Here is a 20,036-nt window from a genome sequence, read left to right as displayed (position 1 = left end):
CAAGGGTGCAGGGTTTACTGGAGACTGTCAGAGCTGAGTTCCTCTGAGTCATCCAGAGGGAGGGGGACGGGTAAAACCACAACATGTCACAGTACACGACAGGTGTGCCTAACAGCAGTGACGATGAAGAGGCAGCGAGGGAGCCCCGACCTTCGCCTTGTATCTCTTAAGTCTTCCTTCAAATGGAGGTTTATTTGAAAGTCCCTATGTTTTATCAGTACCTACCTCGCTTCAGTCAGAGGTCCTACGCTGTCCTAAACAATTGACTGCTCGGGCTCTGGCTCGGCAACCGGTCATCCTGGCGGAGAGCCTGCGGCCTGCAGCCAGTCAGGGCTCCATCTCCACCTTGTGGCAATTGCTTGAACTTCAGGTAAAGAAATCAAAGACCAAGCCCGCTCCCAATTTATTTTGGAGGTGATCAATGTCATCTAATTCAAGGAAAACAACTTTTGATCTTTTTTAGCCACTATCCTTAAGTTTCTTCTCTCCTTGTCCTAAGTTATTGTTATGTGTATGAAAATAGCTATAATAACTAGTGTGGATTGTTCATTCAGTGTCCCTTACCTGGGAGTCTAGGTAGTTCATACGTAACTCTCTCTAGGTCACTGATTACATCACTGCCCCAGTGATCAAGAAAGTGATGCATGAGACTGTCACATAAACAGCAAAAAAAGTAAAGTAGACGACTGAGCTTATTTTTTGCATTCTAATATGCAAATAGGTGACAAAGATACTTTCCCTTAATTAGAAATATCATGAAAACTCATACTTACTTTCCAGAAATGTTTTGTAATAGCGTACAACATTGGGATGATAAAGCTACAAGAAAATAAATAACAAACATTACACTACTTCAAAATACAAACGTTTGTTACAGACCATTCAGTTGGACTTCATATTTGAAAAAAACACACACAAAAACAAAGAAAGTATTGTATTTATATTTCTTTATAAAACTAAGCATTTTAAGTCATCATGTAATGGAGAAGGGGAAGGGAGGTGGGGGAGGGCCTGAGGGATAAAAGGTGCTGGAAGGAGGCTTGGCTTGGGGAGGTGAGCACATAACACGTGTACAGTGATGTGCTGTGGAAGTGGGCACCTGAAACCTGTATAATTTTGTTAAATAGTGGCACCCTGATAAATGTAATAAAAAGGGAAAAAGTTATCAAATTCAGATTTTTTCATGATTTTTATTTGCTACTAACACAATCTGAAAACAGCAATCTCCTATAGCCTTAACAAGTCCAATCAAAAACTGATTTGTGCTTTATCACCAAATTTAACTGAAACTGAGACTCGTGAAACTGAGGGGAACTTGAATCCCTTGGCACTCGGCCCCCTCCGCGCACAGCGCAGATGGAGCCGCGCTCACCTGCTCCTTGATCATGGCCAGCTCCGCCACCACGCCCCGCACACTGCTGTCCCGCGCCGCCTTGTCCTTCCCGAACGCCGCGCTGTGCGGGCTCACCTCCTTCATCGCCAAGAGGTTTTGACCGCTGCGCTTTCTAACCTAAGGGAGACCGAGAACAAGACGAGGGGAGGCGGAAAGGGGGACAGTCACAAGGTCACACGAGCAAAGCGGGTCATGCAACTTCTAAAATTCTATCTGTATGTACACTAAGCTCAGCTCAAAATATCGGTGTCTCCCGGGTCAGTCTGCAACATTCACTAGGATTTGCTACGTAAATGCAGAAACACTGGTGTGAATGGGACAAGCCACTTTGACTATTTTTTGTGAGATTAATGACAGTTTTTGTCTTCCAAAGACAGCGGCCAATTTCTAGAGCTGAAAGTTAAGAGGCCACTGATGCAGCTTTACAATGGACAAAAACAATCGTGCTGATTTTTAGACCCATCCCCACTCCTTTTCCCGGAGAGGGCTCCAACTCCACCCAGACTGTGGTGCAAGTGGGACCTCAGTGCACCTGGGGATGTGAGAAGTGTTGTCCCCCAAGGGCAAAGTCACCTTGTAAACACAGCCAAAGGCTCCGCTTCCCAGAAGATCCAGAATCGCATAGTTGCCTATGTACTTCGAAGGAGCTTTGTTCTGATTGATGCTTTCGATACTTTCGGCAATCTGCTTCAGCTCATCCTCCTACCCAAAAACACAGCGAGAGGAAGCGGGGCGCTGGACAAACCCCGACCTGACCGCACAGCGCCTGCCGAAGCTTAGAACCCAAGACTTACCACTAACACATTCAACCTTGACACCAGCTCTTCGTAGGCACTGATATCGCGAACATAATGTCCTACGTCAATGAAGACCTCAAACAAGTCGGCGGGGAAAAGTCTGCGGGAAACACACACGCACGCGGGATTTGGAAACTGCTGCTCATTCCTTCTGCTTTGGATCTAGCTCATTCACAGATTAATTAAACAAACTTAACTTCCTTAATTTATCAACAAAGTGGGAGGAAATAATACCAGCTCATTTCGCAAAAGTGAACTATAGCTATAGTTGGTAAGGGTAAGGAAAACAAGTGGAAAGTGCTGGAGATCTGCTGTACAGGATTCTGCTCAGTCAGCAGCACTGTACTGTACAATTAAACATTTGTTAAGAAGGTATATCTCGTGTTACGTGTCCTTTATTACAATAAAAAATATGATACAAATTACACGAATACCTTATTTGTGAGATATTTGGGGCATAGGTATTAAACATGTTACTAAGGAATGATTACTGGGTGTCTATTCTGCCTTACCAATAAACCTCCTGTAAGACCTTGGGCCTGTGATTTTGGCTAACCTGCCCAACTAAACGGCATGCAGGCCACTCGTGTAGGTAACTAGCATCTGCTTCCCAAGGTGGTGAGATTTTTGTCATGCCCACCAGCTGTCTCCCGACCCAAAACATCAGCCTCCTCCTCTTCTAATGAGCTCCTACCCTATGGAAGATACCCAGACAAATCCTTTTCTTTCTACAAGAGGAAATAACTTCATCAACTTGGGAATTTATGAATGGGCTAAAACAAGCAGGTATTTTAATGTCATCCATTTAAAATGTTATTGTCTAAAATAGAGAGAAACTAAAACCACAGCATCCACGTGTCATTAGAAGAGACATATCGGTAACGTAATTCGTGCTCTCATCACTTTGTTCATTTTCAGGGCTAAGACATCACTAGTACAGCTCAGTTTTATCTGTGGATCCTACGACGTCTGGAGACCTGTGTTTTGCACACTGGCTCTCCTCTTACTGTTTGCATCTACGTCAGCTATGTGGAAAAAGTTCAGTCTTGTGATGCCTGGTCACCTATACTTCTCGAAGCTCATACCTTTTGAAGAGTGGTCTGTTTCTTTCCATGCTGAAGAGGAACCTCAAGGCTCTGAAAGCATAACACTGGAAAAGAAAAGGAAGTGAGATTCTGCAAAGGTAGCTCAAGAAATGAAACAATTCAGAATAGAATGATCAGGAAGTAAACACTGAAGTGGTTTTACTGAGTGTGGCTGATCTACATGGGAGCCAAAGTTTATTTTTTAAAAAGCATTTATGGCCCAGCCTGCATAGCTGACCTTTCATCCAGGAGATAGTGGTTTGGTTCCGGGTCAGGGCACATGCCTGGGTTTCAGGCTCGATCCTCAGCAGGGGCCGTGCAGGAGGCAGCCGATCAATGACTCTCTCTCATCATTGATGTTTCTCTCTCTCTCCTTCTCCCTTCCTCTCTCTGAAATCAATAAAGACATATTAAAAATAAATAAATAAAAATAAAGCATTTATGTAGTAAAAATGCTAGGGATCTTGGCCTTGTTTCACTCAGGACTCGGCATTAATTCCTTTCTAGAAAGTACAAAATGAGCAGAGACAAGAAATAAAATTCCTGTGCTGAGAAAACCAAACGTCCGAAGAGTTCCAGGAGCTCAAGGTTTATTTTGTTTCCAGCCTGCTCTGTAGGCCTCCATATTTATATGGTTTCTGTGAGAAAATAAACACTAGAAATGATGACATATAAAAATAGCCCCAGGCACGCTGGACTCAAACTTGACAAATTGGTCTCTTGAGTAAAGAGTCTTAAGCATTCCCCAAATAGAACGATCTGCAGTAACTCCTGTGAACGCTCAGAAAGAGGCCTGTGAGACTTCAAGGGGGAAAAGTAAACTTCAGACACTCTACAGTGCTGAGAAATAAAAAGACAGCCTCCAGCCTGCATCTGTACCTGCACAAGAGGCCACCCCTGGGGTGATCGGGGTCTGCTGAGTTTGAGTCTGGAACCATTTCATAAACTCAGTGATCTGAATACAGAAGAGTCACACACACAACTGCCCAGAGAAGCCAGATATCAACAATGGCAGGAAGGAGCCTGGTGAGAGTAGCGGCGACTGTGAGGGAATGGAGAACACAAGTGTTCCTCGAAAGCCATTTCAACGTAAATCTTTAAAACCCCTCCTGTTTAACAAAGTGCATCTACAGGATGGCTTGGACAGTCTGCTCCAGCACAGGCTCATGTATCGGCGGGGCACTGACAACACTCAGTCCCACCTCTCTGTCCTCATTTGTAGGTCTCCAAACCTGTGGCCACCAGCCCTCAGACACCACCGAACGCTCTCTGCTAGGTTTGATCACCACTGACTTGGGGGGGGAAGGTGAGGAGCTGCAGCTACCACAAAGGCTTACTTAAAATATGACTTTATAATTCCAGTGTCTTCAAGTGGCTCCTAATGCCCACCCCTCAAAAAAGCACCTAGGACCTCGCATAATGTGTCCCTTTCTTACCTATGAGGCCTCAACTCCTGCAGCACCCCCTCCCCCAACCACACTCCCCAGCCCCACTGAGCAGCCTACCCACTAAGCTGTAAGCTGTCAGGTTCTCACACTTTGCACATGCTGTACCCTCTGGGTGGAATGCCCTTCCACCCCGCAACAGATGCCATTGGTGCCCCACTCATATCCCCTTCATCCACCTGGCAAGTCTTTTCTCATCCATCAAGATCCACTTTATAGGCTTTCCTTTGTAAAAGTGAAATGTTAGTGACCACGGTCCATGCTTAATTTTCCTCTTATTATTTTCTGATACTCAAGTAATACATGTTTTTAAAGAATAGAACTAACTAATAAGCAAAGAAATATCTAAATAAAATCACCTAATTCCCTTCCACAAAGAAAGCACTAAGCTTTTACTCTGTTTTGACAGCATTAGTTTCCATGCCAGCCTCCCTCACCAAGTATTTTCCTTCCTAGGCTGTGCAGGGACCAGCCCTAAGCTAAAAATCCTAAAAATCATAGATTATGTTATCAAAGTTTCCCCAGATTTCAGTAACTTGGTATTGAAGAGCAGTGGACATGTTTATTACCTGTAACAGATTAGTTTTTGCCGCATTCTTTTGTTTGTTTGGTAAAATTAGTTTTGCTATTGTATATACACCATTCTCCTGAAAGAATAAAGGGCATGTTGTCAGTGACCAGGGACAATGCCACAGAGACACACAAGCATAAAGAAGCGACCAAACAATCTCAAAAACTATTATTATATTAGGGTTAGTATAACCTTGGAACTTTAATATGACAGGACATTAAAAATGTCCGTGTGACTTTTACACACCAAAGGCTACAACCACAACCTTAAAACTTCAATTGTCTTTTAAGACTACAAATAATAAAGTATAACAATTTAAAGTGAGTTGAGCCCTGGCCGGTCTGGCTCAGTGGTTGGAGCGTCAGCCTGCAGACTGAAGAGGCCCAGGTTCAGTTCCGGCCAAGGGCATGTACCTCGGTTGCAGGCTGGATCCCCAGCCCTGGTTGGGACAAGTGCAGGAGGCAGCCAATCGATGTGTCTCTCTCACATCGATGTTTCTCTTTCTCTCTCTCTCGCTCCCTTTCACTCCTTCTGAAAAGCGATGGAAAAAATATCCTCAGGTTATGATTAAAAAATAAGAAAAAGAAAAATAAAAAAATAAAGTAATTAAAATACTTTAAAAAGAGAGTAGGGATAAAAGGGGACTTAAATATATTTTAAATCTTTATACACTGCATTTTAAATATCTAATTATGAAAGATAATTTCTCCCTTGATAGCTTTTTAATTAAACAATACATATACATCAATTGTTATAGAAAAATAAAATAACAGATTAAAAAAGAAAATGAACATTATTCATGAAAACACAGTTAACACCTTTCTAGACTTCTGCTAATACAAATATACACCTAGAGGAATGAACAAAACTACTAACTCATTGCTACTTTCTATTATCTATCAAATATGTAATTTACTGAGCTCTATTTATGTGGACATGTATATTATAACTGAAAAGCTTTACCTGCCTTACTGCCTTTAGTCCTTATAGCTATTCTTTGAATTAGACTCTAATTTCTCTGTTGTATACATGATAAAACTAAGTCATTTTTCCAGGGTCCAAACCAGCAAGTAATGACAATAGGAATTATTTTAACATCATTTGCTTCCATACCCGCCTCCCTCACCAGGTGTTTCTCTCTCATGGTCAGTACAGGGACCACTGCTAACCTGAAAATTCTAAAAATCACAGATTATTTTATCAAAGTTTCCCTAGATTTCAGCTGTTCCACCAACTACCCCCTGATTGGCTGAGCTTCCACTCGGGATTCTAATCACCAGTGACCTAATCCCTAACTAACTATTATGTCCCTACACATATTTTGAAGTTGAAGTTGGATATATTCTATTGACCAAAAACAAAAGCTTTCTCTGTAAAATTCAATAAGCAGGAAGTAACTTTTGTAGCAGGAACTCATACACGCATTGTATACATGTGTGTGCATTTGTATGCAGCTGATGTACACAGTACAGGGCTGCTTTCCTTAACTCGTGGTATCCTATATGCCCAGAATTAAAGCAATGCAGAACAGCTTTTCTAAAAAGATAAAGAAAATGAAGAAGACTACACAATGTAGGGAAGAAACGTCGTCGGTTCACCACGTCACAGTTCTTTCTAAGCCAAGCAAGTTAAAAGAAGGAGGGCAAGAATCAAATGGAATTCTCTAGGTTAAATGAGACATGTTAAAATATTCTGAAACCACGTGATGAGGTCCCAAAAGCTACGCTCTGGGACACAGCGTTGGACCGGCTCCGGAGCCCCTCCCAGGGCAGCAGCGTGCTCACCTGAACCACCTGGTGGGCGTTGGTGTCGTTGAGCACCAGCTCAGTGAGGGCAGCGCAGCAGGCTGGAAGGCAAGCCACAAGGTCACCGTCACTGCCATGACTGCGGCGTCACCTGTGACATCAGTACTCCAACTCCAGACACTGTTAGCATTCACTCTCCCAAAACACTAACCTTCCTCTGGCACAGCTCTGGGAGAAGGGAAACTCACTTTCAGTGGCTTCTAACTCTGCTCTTCATAGAGCATGTGTACATGTCCATTCCACAGAAGCCTTTTCTTGAGCACTGACTGTGTCCGGGAGGCAGGGCCTGCACCTGTCTGTTTCACTGTAATCCCCGGTGCCCACCACGCGCCTGCCACTTAGCAGGTGCTCAATAAATAGACCTAACTGGTTGAACAGTAAGTACTTTAAATAAATTATCCAAACTGACCCTTGCAATCAGAGTAGGTACTATGATCCCGTTTCACTGATGAGAAAACTGAGGTTTGGAGAGGTTATTAACCTAGACCACCGAACTAGTAAGTGGAAGGGGCCAGGAGTATGACCCCAGTCTATCTGGCCTTAGGTCCTATGCCCTGACCACTGCCCTTCATACTAGGAGCTCCTCACAGCCACCGTGGCATCTGCACCGAGCTGCCTCTTGTCCAAGCAGAGGCATGCTGGAGCCTGTAGCACAGAGCATCTATAAAGAACAATGCCGTTTTTATTGAGCCCTTGCCCCTGGCCCTGCACTGTGCTATAAACTTAAGTCCTCATGTAAGTCTCACAGTGACCCTCTAACACTGACACCATGATTACAATCACCATTTCACATAAGCAGAATTGAGACCTGGAGAGGTAAAGCCACTTGTCCTAGACCATATGGCTGGCAAAGGGGTGCAACCAAAACTCAGACCCTACTCCTAACACCTTATGTTTTTAATTTTTTTTTTATTGAGGTGTGTAAAGCAGATATATCTTAAGTGTACAGCTTGATGAGCTATTATATATCGAACTACCCTGTAACCACTACCATCCAAAGGCCTGTCCCCAAGGGCCTGCTGTGTCCCTTCCCAGGAAATAACTTACCATCCCACATGTGGGTAACCACCCTTCTGACCTCTTTCACAACCAATCTCATCCACTCTTGTGAGGGGCCTAGAAATACTAGGAGCTCTGATTTCAGCTGGATTAGACTCCCAGGGAGCCTTCAACCAGGAAATCCCCAGTAAGAGCCCTCATATTGAGACAGGCCTTTCAGAGTAAGGACAAAGCCGAAACAACAATGCAAGCGGGCGTCCTACTTGCCTGACCTCACACCCCTGAGGGGAAACATCTCCGTTCTCCAGGAAGAGAGAGTAAGGAACAGCAAGTCCACCCTTCTTCTATCCCTTTTTTCTCCCCCTGCCACCTCTGCTCTTCACCTCTTAGGACCGGCCTGCCCTCCTGCAGGCCCCCGGTGCCTCTCCGTCCCTCCCCGTGGGCCACTGCAGGGCACCCAGCTTGCTCACCAGAGCTGTAGCCCCACTTGCCCAAGGCCATGTGCACGTATGCAGGGCGCAGGCTATCCCACTGTTCAAGGCTGTGACGAGCTGCCCAAAGCTGCGTGCACATGTTCCTGCTCCCGCTTCTGCGTGGAAATCCCACCGCACAGGGCAACAGTGCTGTCCTCTCTTAAGCGCCCAGGTGTGAGGAAGGCACTCCCTTGCTCCCGGTGGAGTGGGTATGTGTACAGTAGAATGTCCCTTAATGAGGGTCCCCTGGGGTCTCGAAGACGGTAGAAACCATCATTCCGGCCACAGACTGAGCTGCATTCCCTCATCCAGCTTTACCAGCAATGAAGCTAATATTCTGCTCTCTTTATGTCCGATCTTTACGTTGCCTTCTTGATGTGTTCAGGATGTGGAAGGGAAAGGAAAGTTTGTGGTATCGTTAACCTGCGAGTCCAACACTGGTACCAACAAGTTTCCGGCATCCACATGGATTTAATTTCACATTTTTTTAAACTTAAAAAGCATGCCTAACTAATATCATACTAATTTTATAAAGAGAATATAATAAGACAATATTAAACAGTATCTAATAGTAAAACATAATAATAGGATGTCAATACCTGCTTGAAGAGAGAAAGTATTTTCTTGTATTTCCCGAGGGCTTAAATCTTCTGACAAATGGAGCTGCTGGATTCGGCCTGCTGCGTTTGCACTAGACAGGCTTCCGATGGAGGAGCGATCGGAAACAAAATTCCTATCTCTGAAAGAGAAAAATTAATGCACAGATCAATTTACCAACTTTCCTTCCTGGTGAGTACTTTCTGAGTCCTGTTAAGAAATCTTTGCAAAAACAGAGAGAGGGGGTGTGGGGGAAGGAAGGGAAAGAAAGGGAGGGAGGGAATCTTTGCCTCCCCCAGGTCATGAAGTTTTCTGCTGTGTGATCTTTTTTATTTCACCTTCCAATCCACCTAGAATTGATTTTTGTGTATGTCGTCAGAAGTCATTTTTCTTTCTCTCTCTCTCTCTCTCTCTCTTTCTTCTTTCCTCTTTCTCTAAAACTATGAGTACTGAACTGACTCAGCCCTGTGTGTTGGACAGACCGTCCTTTCCCACTACTCCACGCGGCCACCTTTGTTCCTGAGCTCTATTCTGCTGCAACAGATCCACCTGAATACACCTGAGTCTTCATCATTTTGCCTTCCTTTTCTGTGACACTCCCATCTTCAGTTAGTTTAGGAAAGTTCTCTTCCATTATACCTTTGAATGTTTGATTCCTTTTGTTTTATGCTCTAATTCGGGGACGTCAGCTATCTCACGTTGAAACCCCATCTTCTGCTGGACAAACTCACTTTTCAGTTGCTCGTACTCCTTTGTCTTCCTCCTCCGCATGAGATGCATGTTCTTCCGCTCGCCCTGCCTTTTCCTAACTCCAGTTTCCAGGGAATTTTTCAGTTCTGTGTAGGCTATTCAGTCTTTATCTTCTTTCCTAGCCCTGCATTCTCTCTCCTCCCCTTTCTATTGTCCTCTCATCTTTAATCTCATTTCATAAATTTCATGTTCTGTTTAACATCTTTGATAAAATAAAGCACTTGTTTTTCTGTTTATTTAATGCAACATCTTCCACAATAGATTCTTTATGTCTTTTACCTGCTCTGTTCCCCTTTGTTTTATGTGGTACCATATTTTTTCATTTATTCATTTTTTATGACAGCAGCTCTACCTAATTTCTGTGCCTCAATATAATGGGGATAGAGTCCCCCTCATCATCTGGGCCACTGGAGTCCCTCCTTCACTGCACCCTGGGAAATAATGGATCTGGGCCTAGGGATAGTCATAATCAGTGATCTTATCTGTCAACATAATTACATTAAAACTCAAATTTAGGGATCACTCCACATTTTCAAGAGTATACAGCCCTATAGGGACCACCTCTGGGTTTGGGACTGCAGGTGAATGGGCATGAACAGGCTTCCTGGAAACCGCCCTGACAACAATACCTGTTCATACTCAGGCCAGCAGGCAACCTGGCAACCTCCACTCCTCCAACCAGCTGGAGGCAGCTCAGGGGCAGGCACAGGCTCTGAAAGGATATTGTTTATCCAGCTGGGTGATAAATTCTCCCAGAGCACTGAGACATATTTCACATAGAATAAGTGTTGACATCTATCTTCTTCCCAGAAGAGTTTTCTAACATTGCACCATAGAAACGGTCTGGGAAAATTCCTCATTAGACATGAAAGAACTTGAGCCAAAGAGGAAAAATGGTTCCTTGAATTAAACTCAGTTCTGTGTGGTAAAAGGGTAGGTTTTGTTTTTAAAGTATTGCTTAACTATTATAGAATTTAATTTAATCATCAAGAAAATAACTCTCTCCAACGGGGTAACCCATAGCTGTTGGAATAAGCACCACTATAACACGGCCATCACTATCCTACAAACTCCAGCAAAAACAAAGCTTTGTCAAATGTTTATTTTGACCAAGGGACGAGCTCATTATGCCACAGCACTAACGAAAGATTTACAATTTATACTTTAAAGTATTTGAGACCTTTGTCTGATACTCAGAAAAGCAAAAATAGATTGTCAACAGTCTGTAATGTTTTTCCTTTGTTTTGGTAATGACAGAAATCGCCAACAAAACTACAGTTCATATATCTACGCTCTGTTCTTATGCCTTGGAATGCACCCTCAGGAAAAAACGAAGCTGAAAACGCATCATTCTGCAATATCCCCAGAGTCATAATAAGCACAAAGTCTGAATGATATTGACTTGATAATATCTAGTCATATTAAAATTGACAAGTCACTCTGCTTTTATTAGCATGAGCTTTATTTATATGCCCCTGATCACAAATGTGAGCCCTTTCAGGCAGACATATTCCTTTGCAACTCTTACTCAGCACCTATAGGACTGAATTATGCTTTATAATAACTTTAGGTCACAGAACCTTCCCACTGTGGTACCAAAAGATGTTGTTATTCCGTATTTCAATGTATCTACTATATACAACATAGCAGTTATTACAACATCAGGAGAATTTCAATTTGAAATTATTTTAACAAACTCATACTCATGGCTTTAACTGCCATTGGAATTGTACTTTTAAAAGAGAGATAATAAGGGGTTAACCCACCTTAGGGCACCAAAATGGAGACTGGAGAGAAAAGAAGAGCAACTGGACCGGGGGCAGGAACATGGCAATCATTCGATTAAGGATATTTTCTCCTATTTTAACTGAGGATTCTACATCTGTTCCTTACATGTAGGTTTTGCCTTCTCTGTGCAGATGAATGACATATATGCACCCAAAGACATTTTAGCAAAATCGCAGTCATCACTGTACTTGTTGGGGTTACGACAGGCATAGACTGATTCAAGAAAAAGGGGGCAAGACGACATTTTCAAATTTGGGTCACTGGGCTTCCGTTCAACCTCCGTTTGCAGACAGACGGCTTCCTACATTCCTGGCACTGTCCTGGAGGCTGGTGATGTAAAGATCAACACATCAGGGCTCCCAGGGAGCTTAAAAGGCGACGCCTCCGACGTCGATTTAGAGCATGTTTGTGACAAGTACAAATGACTCTGCAGAGCACGAATGATAAGGGCCAGGAGGGGGCAAGTCGAGCGATCTGTCCCCAGCCTTCAGTGACTAGGGCAAAGCGGGCAGGAGCCCACCCTGACTCACCCGCGTAAAATATGAAGCAGCTGCTTGATGCCTCCCCAAACGCGAATTTCCACGCTGGTCTCGGGGTCCTCACAAACCTGCACCAGGATCCAGACCACGCTCCAGAGCAGCTTCAGGTGGTCGGAGTGGAGCAGGCTGAGGAGGATGGGGATCCCCTCGTAGAGCTTCACCTGCTCCTTCACCTGGGGCTCGGCGCAAAGGAGGCGCAGCAACTCGGCCGTCAGCCTGGGGGGCGAGGATGAGGGTCACAGCATTAGCAGGACATGGCCCTTACCTTTAGACAGAGCCACCATCACTGCGTGAACCACAAGCCTCAGTTTCTAAACCTAGGTCAATGCGCATTTTCCGTGACGGGCTGGACCACAGCCAAATGTCTCGGCTCTGCAGGCACACAGGCTCTGCCAGTGTCCTCGCAAAGTCTCTTCCTTTCACATCCCTGGTCTGGATTCATGACACCACAGTCTTTCCAATTTCCCAAGCCAGAGAGTGGGAATCATCCGAGACACTTCCTTCTCCCTTCCCAACCTGCCACCGCCGATCGAGAGCCTTCAGTGCCCCTATTTCCTGGGCAACTGATGGGTCAAGTCTCTTGCAAGTCGTGCAGCTGGCTAACCCCACAGATCCTCCCATTCTTTGATATGTGATTATGCTCAAGGTATAAGCCCCTCTGTCATCTACCTCTCCAAGATTCCCATTCCCATTCTGCTTCCGAAGTCCTTTCCCCTGTGCCAATTTTCCATAGCTCCTCTCCCTCCCAGGCTTTTATGCTGTGACATTCATAACATATGTTCTTTGGTGAACAGTATTCTTCACCTTCTCAAACTTTCTACACAACACACTCCTTCCTTGTTCTCTGTGGATCTCATTGTGCAGCTATATTCCCCACCCCACAGCCTCCACACACTGCTATCAGAGTAATCTTCCCCCAAAATAAACCTGATCATGCTTACAATCTTTCTGTGAGGCCCCGTTCTGTTCATAATAACAACTACACTCCCTCCCAGCTGATGTGGCTCAGCAGTTGAGCATCAATCTATGATCCAGGTGATCAAGGTTTGATTCCCAGTCAGGGCACACGATCAGGTTGCTGGCTTGATCCCCGGGGGGGGCGGGGGGGGGCATGTAGGAGGCAGCCGATCACTGACTATCTCTCATTGATGTTTCTCTCTCTCTTTCCCTCTTCCTTTCTCTCTCTGAAATCAATAAAGACATATTTAAAAAAACACCTACACTCCTTATTTAGCTCAAAGAACCCATCGTGGCCTGACTAATGGTGTCCTATTGCCTTGGCCATAACATATGGAAATGAGTGAGGTTATTGTGTAGATCAAATGGGTGAACACACAGAAGTGCTTAGAGCAGCGCCTGGCTGAACTTAGCTGTATTTTTAATGTATCATTAATACCGCCTGGTCTAGGTTTCTGGCACTTTTGCCCCTGCATTCTTTGCTCCAGCTGTGCCCAGCCGTGCAAGATCCTCTAACATATACCACTTCGTGTGGGAGCACACTCTGCTCCCCCTTGCTCGCTCCCTGTGCCTAGATCACTCCTCCTCCCCTCCGGAAACCTGGCATGCCCCTCGGAGGCCCCGCTCTGTGCCCCCGAGCGGCCTGTGCCCCGCGGACCGCCCCGCGCACAGAGCTATGACGAAAGATGAACACGACGCTGGTGCATCTTGTCCAGCCTCCGACTTGCGTGGCTGTCCCCCCTACACTGCACACTGGTATCTTATCCATCTTCGGCTTCCCAGCACTTGTGTTGGGTGAATGCGTTCAGATAGCCAAGTCTATAAGGACAGTTTGTAAAAGAATGTTAAAATGGCTTTAAAGAAGAATCCAGGGAGACTTGCTACGAATTAAGTGTCAGAGTTTTATTAGTTGACTTTCTGTTATTTATTTTGCCTCTTCAGAAAATTACTGACTCACCTAAACATCAAATGATGTCGGCTGCAAAGCTCTATTTAGAAACAAACTAGTAACTATCTGTGTACAGTAATTCTTTACAGCAATATGTAGTTCACTTGAAAATAATTTCATTTTACTCTAGATTCTGTTTTGAGTTATAAAAACAGGAAGTCATGAAACAGGTCAGTACCTGTCTTAATTTATTTTACTAGCCTTAAACAAAATAGATTTTAGCAATTAATCATCTCTTCTACACACAATCTGAAATTACTAAAAACAGAGCCACCTCAGAGTTAATTTCTTTAAAGAAACAAGGTGTAAATAAATGCAATAAAAAATATATTAAAGATGTGATCATAAAATTTATACCATTTGATTCTATGCCCAGATATAGAAATAATGCAGGACCAAAGAAAGATAAATTGATACACCACTTTGCTCTATTTTCTTTATATAAACTTAAAAAGAAAGTAAATGGCACGCTGACTCATAATATTCAGTTAGCAATGTAAATAACATGACATAATAAAAAAATAACAATCATTTTTATCAAATAAAAGACACTGCCTTTCTCCCCTTGAGCATCCTACCTTTTGGAAAGTAAGTCATATTCATGTAAAATCATCAGCAGATTTTCTACAACGTTGAGTTCACTAATCTTCTCCCTACATTCTGGGCTACAAATTGAAAACCATTAGTAACGACTGAAAACATAGGTCGCCATGTTCACTTATTTAATATCCTAGCTCTTCCATTATCTCAGGAGGAGACACAAATGCAATATAACTCCATGGGGCAGGGCTCCATCAAGTTCCAACATTCGATAAACATTACATGTCCCAAATGTGTTTAACAACAGTATGATGATAACAAATCCCTTTCTGCAAAGGGAGCCATGCTGTTCACCAAAAAAGCAATGAGCAGCGCCATTCACAAGAGCTAAAACATGTAAATGAGCTACTTGTCCCCTGGCAGACAAATGGACAAAGAAATGTGATACATACAATTGAGTATTATTCAGCCATAAAAATAAAAAACATGGATGAGCCTGGAGAGCATCATGCTAAGTGAAACAAGCCAGACAGAGAAAGGCAAATACCGTGTGTTATACTTATGTGTGGAATCTAAAAGAGCAACAAAACAAAAAACTGATTAAGTAGAAGCAGAGAAGAGAATGTTGGGTGGTTACCAGGGTCTGGGAAGAGGAGGAGATGGGAAGAAGTAGGTTAAAATAAAGGGTATAAACTTGCAGCTATAAGAAGAATGAATCCTGAGGATCTAATGTACAGCACGGTGACTACGGTTACGAATATGGTATTGTACACTTGAAAGTTGCTGAGGGCACATCTGGGTCCTTATCTCTCTCTCTCTCTCTCTCTCTCTCTGACACAGACACACACACACACACACACACACACACACACACACACACACACAGTTAACTCTGTGAGGTGATGGATGTATTATCTTGATCTTGGTAATCACCCCACAATGTATATCAAATCATTATGTTGTACATTTTAAATATATACAATTATATTTGTCAACTATTCCCTATAAAGTTGGAGAAAAAAAAACAAAAAACAAAAAAGCAATGATCCACTTACTGGCATAAAATACATTTATAGCTCTTTTATTTAAAGTAATCACAACATCCATAAGAGGACAGGTTATCTAGATGTTTTAAGGGTAAAAATGTTTGAAATTTTTTTATATGTTAAAATAAGTACACAGGAAAGAATGAAAAAAGGTTAGGGAGATTCAGTTGTCAAAGAAATATCATGGTAATCTTGAAAGTAGAAGTAACTGAGGGTTGGATGAAAGACTAGGTAAATATTTCTGGTCAGAAAAAAAAGACAGAAAATTTTAAACTGTGATTCACCTTTCCAACAACTTAAATTTTAAAATGGAACTTTTCCATCCAGGACCCTCCTCAATAAATTAATGGTAGGTCATGCTTATCTTTCTAAGTAGGTAGCAAAGTACCCAGAGAAAGGAATCTAGTTTGTAGCTCTGCCACCTAAATTGCTACTGCAGCAGAACTGGAAAATATATCCAAGTACACTTACCTTTCAGCCAGACTAGCCAGGGCCAGGAGGGTGCCCAACAGAACATTCGTATCTCGGGCACCGAGTAGATTTACTAATGTCTGAAAAAATGAAGTAAAAAAAAAGCTTAATTATATAAGTGCTACATGCTCCTCGAACAGTATAATGTTTCCTTGTAAAGATCATAGAGGCTTAACCTTGAAAGGAGTTCTGTTAAACACAGCCTCCAGCTCTTTACAGGGGACAGGTGTCGATCCCCTCCTTACTCAGAACTCCTGACATGAGCGCCTTGTAGCCTTTCCTTGCCCAGGACAGAAAGGGAAAGAGACTAAGCCACATGCCAGCCTGGTTCTCACACTTCCCTCTATTTCCATGTGCCCAAGAGGTCACTTTGCCTCTTCTGACCCCTCCCCAAGGAGAAGTGGCGGTGACTAATGACATAAACACCAGTCATAATAACTAAGTCCATGTAATACTAGTCATGGAGAACACATCTGAGTCAGGCACTGTGTTAGTCACTTCCCAAATTATGGAACTATTTTTCACCAAAATGTTGAAACTGTCATTTTTTTCCAAAACTAAGCAAGATATGTCAACACTACCAAGCACTCCATTTGTCTCTCAGATTTCTAATCAACGTTGAAAGAGCATGAATCAGTGCTCCCAGGCATCATCCTGAGGAACATGGCTTAGCTAGAAGTCTTCTGGGCTGTATCAGCTGACTTCTCTGAATTCCCATTAATGCAAGTTCATTTCTCATCTCTCTCCATTTTTGGAACTCAAAAGTACACACCCAAACATATTCCAGGTCAGAGCGGCAACAGCTGCTGGATGATTTGGGGGTTCCTCCCGTAGGATTTCATGCATTTCTATGAAGCTATCATTGTTTCTCTGATCCTTTCCTCTTTTCCATCTATCGTTTTTCCTTTCCTCTCTGTCTTCTAACTTCATGTTTTCCAAACGTCAGTCACTGACATCCTTATCACAGTTTTTGCCACATCCACTTAAAACCTCAATGCTACTCAAAAACGTTTTTCAATTTCTAAGCAATAGTATCAGTGAAATGTATATAGCTATTTAAAGGAAAATGTTGACCTACAGATCACCTAGAATTATCCCCTACACAATGAGCAACCTCTTAGGCAACCTTGCTCTGATGTACACTGGAAAGTGGCTTCCTGGGATATGAGAAATCAACAGATTATTGAAACGTGGCTCCAGGCAGCTACCATCTAAACAGTTTTGCTATAAATATAAATGTAGTCTGTTTTGGTTAAACCTGCATTCAACCATCTTGTAATGCACATGTGGCCCATCTGCTCACAGAATTATACTATCTGATGATGAGGTTGAACCCCATGAGACTGGCCTACAGACCATGGCAATTCCATATGGTGCAAACCAATATAACCCTGAAACTCATTTTTTGGAATGGAAAAAAAACACCTCTTTTTTTAAATTGAAATATTCCAAATTTTATGAGATAGGTACTATTATTATTAACCCAACTTTGTAGATGGAAAGTGAATAGTTTCTGGCATTTTAATAGAAATCAAATGACACAAGAAATATGTTTACCCAAACCTGCTGTTACAGAAGTCTCTCTTACATTAGACAAAGTAAGCTTGCACTCAGTGAAAATCTTAAACACTAAACTGGGCTTCTCAAGACAAGAGTTGTGATCTAAAAGTCTTCCTGCTGGTGCCATATGTATTTATATGAATACATACATTGTATTTGTTTATTTGTAAACACACACCTAGGATCAGTTTATGTATAGCCAGGGTTTTTCAAGCAACATTTAAATTAAGCAATAAACTTAGCTGGTATTAAGTGACAGGGAAAAAGTTTCAGAAACCCCTGTATTTGCTCCTTGGGCTGACAAAGAATATGAAAGGGTTAGCAGAGATTTACAATTTGATGCTAGGATAGTGGATCTGTGGCTTATAATTTCACAGGACTTGACCACAGGGCTCTGAACCCCATCCAGTGCGTGAACCATTGCCACATGGAGCAGAAGTGTTGACTCTCCTGGACCACTCACCTTGTGGGCTCCGCTGGTGGTGACCCATTCTCTTTGGTCTTTGACAGCAGCAAGTTTCTGAAAAATATCTATAAAGGAAGGGAAAAGCTCAAACAGGAATTTGGCACTTAAAGAGGGCAGTACTCATAGAACCTTGGGTCTGAAGTATAGACGGGCAAGCAGAGAAAGGGCAAATGGAAACAGAGAGAACACAGAAGGAACAGTGGAGGGAGGAGGAACAGAGTTAGTGTTGTTTTAATTCAAGTACCTCTCAAGCTCAGCTAGCATTGCTTGTATAACACTACTATAATAATGAAAGAAAGGAGATAGAAAAAGGCAAATCTTTCCTTCCACAGAAGTTAAATGAGTTTCTTAACATCATTACAAGTTCGAAGTAAAACTGTTTTTCAAAGACCCTCCCTATAAATATTTGTACTTTATATAAAGAGGAGCGGGAAAGCCAGCAGGTGTGATGGGCCTAGCAGGGCTCCTCAGCTGCAGAAGACAGTTGTTCTCAAAGAACCTTCCTGGCGCCCGGGCTGGCTGCCTACACTTCTCTCCCTATAACTGGATCAGTGTGCTGTCCTGTAAACAAACACGGTAAACCTGCCTGTTCACAAGGAAAGTGGGCTGGGTGCGCCAGCTGCAGGAGGTCTCCGGCTCATCAAACCTGAAGAAGATGGAAGGTGGGGCTGGGAAGAGTCTCCAGAGAGAGAAGACTGAGTGACCAGAGAACAGCTCACCCACACAGACCAACATTTTCACATTATTGTCATTCCATGAGCGTTTTTTTCTGTTTTATGTTCTGGATGTTCCAAATGTTTTCAGATAGGTATCATTATTAACCCAGCTTTATAGATAACTGAATAGCCTCTGACATTTTAATAGGAATTGGAGGAGCCAAAAAATATGTTTACCAAAATCTGCTGGTATGGAAGTTTCTGTTGCATTAAAGAAAGCTTGTGCTCAATGAAAATCTTCTTAAACATGAAATTGGGCTTTTCAAGGTAACAGCTGGGATCTAAAAGTCTTCCTTCTGGGTATATTTTGTCACCGAATATAATAATTGGCATGGAGTCTCAACACAAAACTGAGCATGGATATTCAGAGTATCCCTTTTCCTGCTGCAAACACCATGTTACTTATTCTAAGAAGTGCAGAGTTGGCTGCTCGCGCCCCGCCCCCCATGCTTACATGTCATGTTCACCAACTTGTCCACACTGTGCTGCTCTTCGCTGTAGCCAAGGTACTCGTTGGCCACGATCTCCATGTACTGCAGGAGGGACCAAACCAACAAGCAAGTCAGAGGACACCACAAGCACACAAGCAGGAGACCAGATTGTGCATTTCTGAAAATGAGCTGTAGGTGGCACAACACATTCGCCAAATAATAGTGCTTCTGGGCCCGGTTCACTCAAATGCAAAAAAGTGATTGAGTTCCTGGATTCTTTGCCTTCTCTTGAATGCCCTGAAGTTAAAAACTATATAAAGTCCCTGAATAATTTGTAAATGAGCAAGTCTATAGTGTAATGGAGTCTCCAAGTATAAGATAAAAATAAGATGCATAATATATGGTACATAGAGTTTTATTTCTTCAGTGTAACTTTTCAGTAGAATTTAATTTCTGATATTATAATGGAATAAAGTGGAAAAGAATGGCATTTACAATATAATTTTATGAAAGACTATTTCATTAAATGAGGTAAATACCCAGACAACTTTTTAAAATCTTAAAAACAAAAGCTAGATACTTTGTACCAATTTCCCAAAAATGGAAATAAAATAGATTTAACATTAAATTGCCATTAAACTTAATCTTCCCTTAATAA

At 42.7% G+C, this 20,036-nt stretch overlaps 1 protein-coding gene across 1 annotated transcript in view; it reads right to left on the bottom strand.

Annotated features, from left to right (window-relative positions):
- Positions 1–20,036, bottom strand: part of NEK10 (NIMA related kinase 10) — a 125,965-nt gene that overhangs the window by 64,871 nt on the left and 41,058 nt on the right. Inside the window, exons 8-20 of the mRNA XM_016198861.2 lie at positions 19,402–19,480; positions 18,229–18,296; positions 16,206–16,285; positions 14,727–14,813; positions 12,234–12,458; positions 9,168–9,307; positions 7,076–7,137; positions 5,290–5,367; positions 3,276–3,340; positions 2,188–2,290; positions 1,967–2,095; positions 1,373–1,510; positions 774–819 (exon numbers count right to left, since the gene is read on the bottom strand). Of these exons, the coding sequence (XP_016054347.2) occupies positions 774–819; positions 1,373–1,510; positions 1,967–2,095; positions 2,188–2,290; positions 3,276–3,340; positions 5,290–5,367; positions 7,076–7,137; positions 9,168–9,307; positions 12,234–12,458; positions 14,727–14,813; positions 16,206–16,285; positions 18,229–18,296; positions 19,402–19,480 (1,300 nt within the window). The remainder of the gene's footprint in view (positions 1–773; positions 820–1,372; positions 1,511–1,966; positions 2,096–2,187; positions 2,291–3,275; positions 3,341–5,289; positions 5,368–7,075; positions 7,138–9,167; positions 9,308–12,233; positions 12,459–14,726; positions 14,814–16,205; positions 16,286–18,228; positions 18,297–19,401; positions 19,481–20,036) is intronic.

This window comes from Miniopterus natalensis, chromosome 15 (genome assembly GCF_054644295.1).
Source record: "Miniopterus natalensis isolate mMinNat1 chromosome 15, mMinNat1.hap1, whole genome shotgun sequence".
NCBI lineage: Eukaryota > Metazoa > Chordata > Mammalia > Chiroptera > Miniopteridae > Miniopterus > Miniopterus natalensis.
This window is presented reverse-complemented; position numbering and strand designations above follow the sequence as displayed.